This window comes from Takifugu flavidus, chromosome 2 (genome assembly GCF_003711565.1).
Source record: "Takifugu flavidus isolate HTHZ2018 chromosome 2, ASM371156v2, whole genome shotgun sequence".
Lineage (NCBI taxonomy): Eukaryota > Metazoa > Chordata > Actinopteri > Tetraodontiformes > Tetraodontidae > Takifugu > Takifugu flavidus.
In genome coordinates this window covers 4,644,979-4,653,957 of record NC_079521.1, presented here as the reverse complement: position 1 = coordinate 4,653,957, position 8,979 = coordinate 4,644,979, and the positions used below count along the sequence as shown (strand labels likewise).

Below are 8,979 nucleotides of genomic sequence, written 5' to 3'. Positions count from 1 at the left end.
TTTCTGTACATTTTGATGGTGTAGTCCCAGAGACCTCACACATGTATGAATATGCACTGAATGTTGTAGAATAAAACATATACATGATGTATGTGTGAATAGGAATGTATTTTGAATACCGGTAATGTACTGGAAAATATGGGAAAGTACCTTTGGACCATTGTGCATGACATGACATTGTAACACTGTGGTTGAATTGAAAAAGCAGAGGGCCTTTACCATGACAACATGACAGGAGTTGTATGTTTCTACAAACCCAAACAAGTTTCTTTCATTCTTTCATCTCTCTTTAGTGAGCAGTTGGTCAGGGGCAACTCAGATTAAACCCAGACTGGTGGTTTCCCTTGATTAAAATAACCCCCCTCCCAAGTGCCAGCACACTAACACTGTGCAGAATAGCTAAACAGAAAATGACTAATATTACTATAAATGTGTCTTCACAAAGAGGTAACCATGTGCTTATTTCTCTCCCTCTCTCGCTCTCTCTCATACACACACACACACATTCACAGACACTTTAAAATTGCACATCATAGCAGCGATGTTGAAAAACAAGATCCATGTTGGATCGAGCTGCACATCACAGTATTTGTTGTAATAATCAAGCTTGCTCCTTAACCAGATATATTCTGTTCATCATTTATTGTGGAAAAATATTGCGCCCTTTTCCGGTGATAAAAATGACAAGCTCTATACACACACAACTTTTTTTCATAAATACAAAGAGGTCTCAAGTGCCTAACACATACATGCATACATACATACATACATTATGTCAAATAAAAACAATCCAACTTAAATTATAACCTGTTTCACAAAAAAAACGGAACTTAATGAAACAAATATTACATAATTAAATTAACAGAATACATCTTTATTTAGATAACAAATAAAATACAATAACAACATGATCCTGACCAGTGGAAGGTCTGGTAATGGTGTACTTCAACTGGCTAATGGTTTAAGACTGTGAGAAGAAGGGGTGGGGGTGGGCAGTGCATACATTTGATGCCAGGTATCCCTCTTCTGTACACAAACATGAACATTTATACACATGCATGTACACACACGCCTCCATAGTGCAATGAGGTTTCGGTAGTAAAGACTAGTCATCCAGAGCTCAACAGATTTAGAAACACAATAGCTCAGACAGCATTTGTGATACTTGAGTATAGATTTGTCAAAAACTGTCAATTTAATTGCTGTGAAACTACCTAACAAAAAAAACAACAAACATCATTTAACAAGAAAACTACACATTGCTCATCTTTGTCTGATTCATCTCAATATTACTTATACTCATTATCTTTTGATGATTGTGGTGTTTTATTTTTTATTATTTGCCCTGCCCAAAACATAAGCCTATCACAATGTTCAGGGGCCAGTATGGCCCAACAAGATCCATGTTGGATCGATCTGCAGTCATCAATGAACTCAACTCTATAAACTGCTGAGAACCAGCTCAGCTAACACTGTCTCTGTCAGTGTCACAGAAGCAAAGAGGTGCAGCTGCTCTTTATTTCATCTTGTTTGGTCAGGAAAGCTCAAATGTATTTTCTTAACAATAAATACAAGGGAAGCTAATGAAGTTCAGGGACCCCCCACCTTTTTTGCTCGTCCATCCTTTACTCTGCAGCACTGCAACACTGCATTATAAAACTACAGTACATAACAGTACTAAACCAGTACTTCAAAAAGTTCTCGGTACTCCAAAGGTACTACACAGTTGATTCAATCAGTACTCCAAGGTACTAAAAAAAAATCATCCATTCTTAGCCAAGTCAATACTCCATGAGGAGAAGAGTTCATCTTGGTGCCAGCAGTGAATTTTCCAATGCTGGTTTAAACATCAAACTGGCTCTTCAGTTCTCTGACAGCACCGTTTTTGTTTGTATGGGTACTGGCACAGGTAGCTTCTGGTACACCATCCGTAGCATTGAGTCAGCATCAGACCTACATCCATTAAAAATGAAAAAGTCCAGTCTTCACCATAGTACTACTGTAGTACTAAATCCTAGCCAAGTTAGTACTGACTCTGCTATGGCTCAGTAGCACCTTGGCTCAAAGTCCGCTGGTAGATTCCAGGGAACAGCAGCAAACAGCAGAAGTAAAACCTCCTGGAGACAAGCTGAGCTCTACAGCTCAAGGCTAGTGTATCTGTGAGTGGACTGCCATCCAACAGAAGGGACCGGTCTCATCACATCTAGACCAGTATCACACCTGAAGAGAGAGCAGAGGTCAAGATTTTGGATGCTTCTACAAGGACGCTGAGGGATATTCTGAAAACATAAACCTGAATGCCTGTGCTCACCTCTGTTGCAATGATACATTCATCTTTTTGGTCCGACATGACGTAGACAGACTGGTATATTGTGTCAGTAGTACACTGGTACTTGCTGTCATTTGGACTGTTGCATTCGACATCACAGGTTGACTGGCATTTGACGTCACTGGTAGACTGGTAAGTGTCATTACATGTAGACTGGTGTTTAAGATCACTTGTTGCATGACAGTTCAAATCACAGAATGCTGAATATTTTGCTTCACTGCACCCAGCTAGCTCCTGTTTCTTTTCCGATGCATCACTTTTAGATAAAGAAGAACACAGTCAACTTTAGCTACACATTCTTTCACATGTCATGGTTTGATTCTACACTTTAAGAATATATTTGAACTATATACCTGTTTTGTCTCTTTTTGTATTCTTCCTCTGAGTCAGAATCATCCAGTGTTTCACACTTCAACTGTGGTTCATCATGTGCTTTGCATGGGGACAGCTCCTCGGGCTGGAGCTCTTGGACCAAATTGTACTCCACACTAGGGTAGCGAGACTTAAATCCATTTTTTTCTGATCCATTGAGTGCACTGATTCCACTCAGGCCGCCCAATGATCCAGACAATTCCGAGTGGTAATCTGCCTTCTTATTGGTGTTCTTAATTGATGTTGTCATGATAGAGACCAGTTCCTTGTCGCCACGGAGACAGTTGTTGGTGGTTGTCAGGTTGTTCATGGTCTCATGGCTGTCACTGTGGACAGTGTCACTGTGGTGACTGGAGTTGAACTGCAGTTTGACCCGAATGTAGACGACAAGCACTGAGCAGCCAATCAGAATCACAAAAACTAGGAAGATGCCTGCGCCCACCGCCGTCCAGGGAAATCCGCTGTCATCCTCCTTATCCTCATCTTTAATATTTTTACTTTCTGGGGAAGAATATCTGCGATCTGGCCCATCAACTACTGGTTGACCCTTTGGCACGTCTGGTAAAAGGAACTGACAGTTGTGTCCACCATAACCTGGCACGCATGCACACAAGTATCGACCACCACGTTCGTGGCAGGTGGCTCCATTGTGGCAAGGGTTGTGCTGGCAGCGGGAAACAGGGGAGCTGCAGTTTTCTCCAGTATATCCTGCAAAAGAACAAAACATGGGCATATATAAAAGACTGTAATAAAACCTTGTTTTATTAAGATTAACTAAAAATAATTGACTAAAATAAATTTAAGCATTGAAATACCTGGAGGACAGGTGCATATGTAGCCATTTGCTCCTTTCTGGCATGTCGCACCATTCTGACAGGGGAAGGACAGGCAAAATGCAGAAATACTGCTAATTTCCCCACAGTCTGGACCTGAAAATCCCTCAGGACATTGGCAAAGGTAGGAGTTCACCAGATCCACGCATTCTGCACCTGCATGAGGAAAACAGAAATGATTGGTCTCCAAAGAAGTTTAATACTTTGTTTAATGATAGATGCACAGGCTCATAGAGGGCAACACACCATTTAAGCACGGATTGGAGGAACAGTGGTCAATTTTCTTTTCGCAGTTGAACCCAGCATATCCCATTGGACACTGACAGAAGTAACCACCTTCAGGGTTGTCAGCACAACGTCCATCATTGAAACAGGGCCCATCTGCACAAGTGTTGGCACTCAACTCACAGTTGTTCCCATAAAAACCAGGTGGACAGGTGCACTTATAGCCATTTTCATTGTCCTGTATGAAAAATAGTGTAAATAAAAGTTACATGGGCTTTTGAGCCATAAATCCTGTTGTTACAAGCCCTCCCTTGATTTAGTCAATACTCACAGAGCAGCTGCCTCCATTGCGGCAAGGATTTCCAGAGCATTCATTCACCTGGACCTCACAGCTGGCACCTGTGAATCCAGGTAGGCAGGAGCATGTGTAGCTTCCCTGGCCAGTGTTGGTACAGGTGGCTCCATTTAGACAGGGCTTATGGTGTGTGCAGTAATTCAGATCTGAAACATCAATAAGAAGCAACACAGAAAAGTTACTGATTAAATGCAAAACAAAGCAGGCAGCCTGAGCCCATGCGGTAGTAAAGCTGATGAGTAAACTAACCCTGATTGCAGAAGAGCCCACCCCATCCTTCCTGGCAGTTACACTGCCAGGGCTGTTGGCAGGTGCCATGGAGGCAGCCTGGATAACGGATACAGTCATCACAGTAACGGCCGCTGAAGCCCACACGGCACCTGGAAACAAATTTGTGAGCAAATGTTCTAAACAAAAATCAGTCAAAATCTGAGAATATATAAATGTATCAGTTGTTAAGCTGAGCAAACGATGCGGGCAAGTGATTTTTTTCAAACTTACTTGCACTCTCCAGGTTTATCACAGAAGCCATGCTCTTCATCACAGCTGGGGAGACAAATTGCTACAGGGAGGACAAAAAGGACAGGTGAGTCATAGGAAAATGTGTGTTTTTTTGCAACCTACTGCTGTTCTGGATGGTGCCCCATAATTCTTATTGGTTAGTCTGTCAGCCCACTGGCCTGCCTTTTCAATGTATTTAACTGCCAAATATCTTCTTGCAGTCTCATTAGTTTGATGCCAAATAAAGAATGGAATAAGTAAAATTATTTTAGAAAGCTGCCAAAGAAAAGATTGATTAAGATAAAGCAAATCTATTCTGTCCCCTGGCTGCAAGTGTTAGTGAATGCCTTATTTGCAGATGTACAATTTTGTGACTTAAGGGGATAAAACAAATCAACCATCCTACTTCTTCAATATGTTTTTTGTGGAATACAAAAAAGATTCCACACAAAGCCTTCTTTCTTGTCCTGACTGTGGGTCAGAAGTCCTTTTTCTCACCCTTGAACTTTTTCCTCACCCCTCCCCCTCCTATTTCTCTTTCATTTCTTCTCCATCAACCTATGCCATCTTCCTCTACTCTGTGTTCTTCTTTTTCCTCCTCCAGTCCTCACAGCTCTCCTCACCCCTGTCCCCTCCTCCTCCTGCTTCTACCCAGGGCCAGCTGGTCTGTGTGGAACTAACCACCAGACAGCTGCTCCATTGTCTCTTCTCACAGAGCAGCTGCCCCCTCCACAACAATACACAACCTCACTTGGCCAATCAACAGCCACAGTGGCAACAATACAGGACCCCCACTTGGCCAATCGGGGAGGAGGAGGTTTGGGGCGAGGAGGCCCCAGTGGTCTAATGGAAGGCACGCGGCGTGTGAATTACTGAGGAGCCAGTGCGGCTCATTAGAACGGAGGCCTCTGGTGCAACGGGATAACTAACTGATGCCTGTTGCACATGGGCCCCCCATTAAGAGGTGAAAACTGTCTCTACACGATAAAGACATGCAAGTGAGTTACTTTGAATTGTAATTAATAACTTTGCAGAAAGGTTATGCTTCATCTGTAGACTCCTGTCAGCCAAATGTTTTGCTGTTAATGATTCACCTGTACGTCCTCCTAATTCACACATTATCATTGGTTGGGTCAGGCTGTATTGTGGGCTCGGGAGATCCAAGTAAAAATCATCACTTGTGGATGTGGGAGTGTGCCTCACTTTCATCAACACTGTATTACCAGTAGCTGTCAGTGTATTTAAATATTAACCAATTTAATCCCAACAAGGCTCCCAACACAGTCTTTTGTTGAACCATTTTAAAAACACTTTTTATGGCATGTCTTCATATTGCTCAATCCTGCCTGAATGATAGGTATGGGTTGTATACTGAGCCCACTTACGTTCAGTGCAGTACTGTCCCTTCCAGCCAGAGTTGCATATGATCTCCCCACGCTCACCACACGTGAAGTGCCCAAAAGCATCATCGCGGGGTCTGCAGAAAACAGAGCAGCCATCGCCATAGTAGTACTCATCGCAGAGAAAGCGGTAGGAGTAGCGTAGCTCAGTTCTTCCAGATGTTTGCATGTCTTTTGACCACTCATCTCCCACAGCAAGATGACGCTGAGTGGTGATCCTGCTGATCAGACGATCGGCATTTTCTACACAAATTCAATGAATGCAATTTTTGTTAGTCTTAACAGATTACATTTGGACACAGGCTTTAGATTGTTGTGACATTATGTCTTCTTGACACAGAAATGTGTACAAAGGCACACTGTTTCAAAATTGTTTCATTTCGGAAAGTAAATTTTAAGGTTACCCGTCTGACCATACACATACACAAAAAGAGGTAAGTTGATTCTTGATATCGCAAAGACATTATCAGCACAACCAACAGAGAAATGTCCTCATGGTGGGGTAGTTATCATTAGTGCTGTGATAGGAGCAGGATGTAAAGATAACAGCAGCAAATATTAGTGAGCTTTAACTGGCAGTGACAAGCCACATATATCATGGTAGGCCTTTTATCTAAATGGTGATAACAGGCCTCTGGTGACAATAATGGTTTAGACTAACACTTGTCTTTAAAATATACTATTTGTCATCAAATAAATGGTTCTCAGCACATTAATATGTCCGATTTATATGATTGAAATGTGTAAACAAATAGGCGTACGTTAAGAACAAGCCAGGGAGTGCTTCAAAATCATATACAGTCATGCAAATGTCACCCTTGGTCATCTGGTCTGTCTTTCAATGTTACAAGTGTGTGGCTGCCACCCACCTGTTGTCAGATCATCCAGGGAGTCAGTGTGCAGAGCTTCTATGATCAGTGAAAACGTCCCCTGAGGAAAGACAGAGGTCGATGTCAACAGCTGCTCAGCCTGAAGGTCTCCCTCCCTCCCTCCCTCTATATGACAGGTTCGCCCTATAAACTTCACAGCGTTATTCCTATGTTGATTAGGGGCCTAATAAGAGCTGCCTGCTCCCCTTTCACACCCCTGCTACTATCACACTCCGACACTGCCGTAAAACCAAACGAGGCGGAATTTCACGCTGCGCTGCCAATGATGTGCCAACTCAGAGGATGTTAAATTTCCCACCACGCCTGGTCGGGGCAGAGAAGAGTTTGGCAAAAAAACAAAAACAAAAACCCACACACACACACACACACACACACACGCACACACATACCCTCCTCCCCTCCGCATTTAATCCTACCAAAGAGCACTGAAGTACTACAATAGCCCCTCTCACACACTGCTGACAAAGACCCTCACAAGTGTTGAGTAAGGGAGCATCTGTTGCGTTTTGCACCCCTCAAAGACGATAATAACTTCACAGTCTACCCGTGGTTTGAATTATTTCTCAAACATGCGGCACCAGTGATAACAGAGCGCACGGTGCAGTTATTGCGACAAACGCATAAAATAAACGCGTCTCAAATCATTAACTTATAGAAAAAGTTGGAACGCTCCCTTGGAGGCTACGGTGGTCTAATGCGCCTTTCTCATTTACGGATGTCTATTATCACTCACCGGCCATGTGAAGCCGAATTGGAAGCGCACTGGGTTGGTGAAGCTGTCCGCGTTGGTCTCTGGTACCTGGAAGGAATTTGAACCGAGGACGGGAGTCACTGCTCCGCCGTACGTGCAAGGAGGTTCGGGGGAGACATTCGCCTGATAGTGCTTCAGACAAATCCGAAAGAAAGTTTTGCACTCGCAGTGCTGGTGTGGATGAGCGGCCCCTCCAGGGCAGCAGTTGACATTCCCGTTTACCCCCTTTTTATTGAGAAACTCCTGCAGTTTCAGCTCAAACACTCCAGAACACAAAACCTGTAATAGAAATAATCAGTATAATTGGGTTATATGTAAGCATACTTACGGCCACAAAATATCACACCCATTTAATATCAACGCATGTGCGTGTTTTGATAATTACCTGACAGGTGAGTACAGACAGAGTAATAACCAGGAGCAGAGGCAGGCGTCCCATTGTGTTGACAGCCCTTCGACAAGCAATGAAAGCTCCACAGTCCGTGTCGCTCGGCTCAAACAAACATGGAGAAAGTTCCTAAAAAGCTGTCCGTTGCGCCAGACAAAATAAGCTTTGACGCGCAGGAGGTAAGGCAAAGTTAAACGCTTCCTCTGATGCGTGAGTCTTCTACCCTTCTAGTTCACCATAGAAAAAAAGTTTTACGATGTAATGTAATCCTCAGAAGAAGGATCCCTTTGGGGAAGTATGAAATCCTCGCGAGAAATGTGGATGTAACAGAGTTAATTCCAGTCTGTCGTTGCAGAAGACATAGGCTTGTTTTCCCACTTGTATTATAATGAGATGCTGATCCTATGTATCCGCGCTTCTATGACTATCTGGGTAAAACTGTGCGTGCGTCTGATGGGTCCCCTGCCCTGCACAGGGTTTTATACGGAGTCAGCAGCGAAGGGTAATAAGATGCAAATGAGCCCCCTGCTCCTCTCCTTCCCCTCCCTGCACCACCACAAGTCCGCCCCGGCACCATCACAAAGAAAGAGAAGCCCACCCCCCTCTTTCAAAGGGACAGACCAAATGGCTAGTGAGCTGCTAAATGTGCATCAACTCTTTGCTTCCCCTTATTCCTCCCACCTCCACGATTCAACACACGCTACTTTTACATTCCGGCGTTTTTTTAAAGACTGCGTGAAACCCACCTCAAGTGATTTTGCGTATCTGCGCAGCAGCCTGTGGGACATCGGCCCGCATGTCCAGACAGAAGCCATCCGTCCCAACTTCGCTGCAAAAACCATCTGCTTTCCCACATTCCTGTGGTTTTACCGCGCATTCACACTACCCTCTAACAGATCGATCTTTATTTCTGGGCTTTATGTCTTCATACCACA

The 8,979-nt window shown here is 43.6% G+C and overlaps 1 protein-coding gene across 1 annotated transcript; it reads right to left on the bottom strand.

The window, feature by feature from the left end:
* Positions 1-623: 623 nt before the first annotated feature.
* Positions 624-8,542, bottom strand: dld (deltaD). The gene is made up of 12 exons (XM_057022223.1): positions 8,042-8,542; positions 7,639-7,935; positions 6,885-6,945; positions 6,001-6,258; positions 4,616-4,676; positions 4,364-4,494; positions 4,091-4,260; positions 3,781-3,997; positions 3,517-3,690; positions 2,683-3,409; positions 2,312-2,585; positions 624-2,220 (listed from the first exon to the last, which is right to left on the bottom strand). Exons 1-12 carry the CDS (start codon positions 8,093-8,095, stop codon positions 2,215-2,217), a joined length of 2,430 nt encoding a protein of 809 aa, XP_056878203.1. The 5' UTR covers positions 8,096-8,542; the 3' UTR covers positions 624-2,214.
* Between the last annotated feature and the right edge of the window lie 437 nt (positions 8,543-8,979).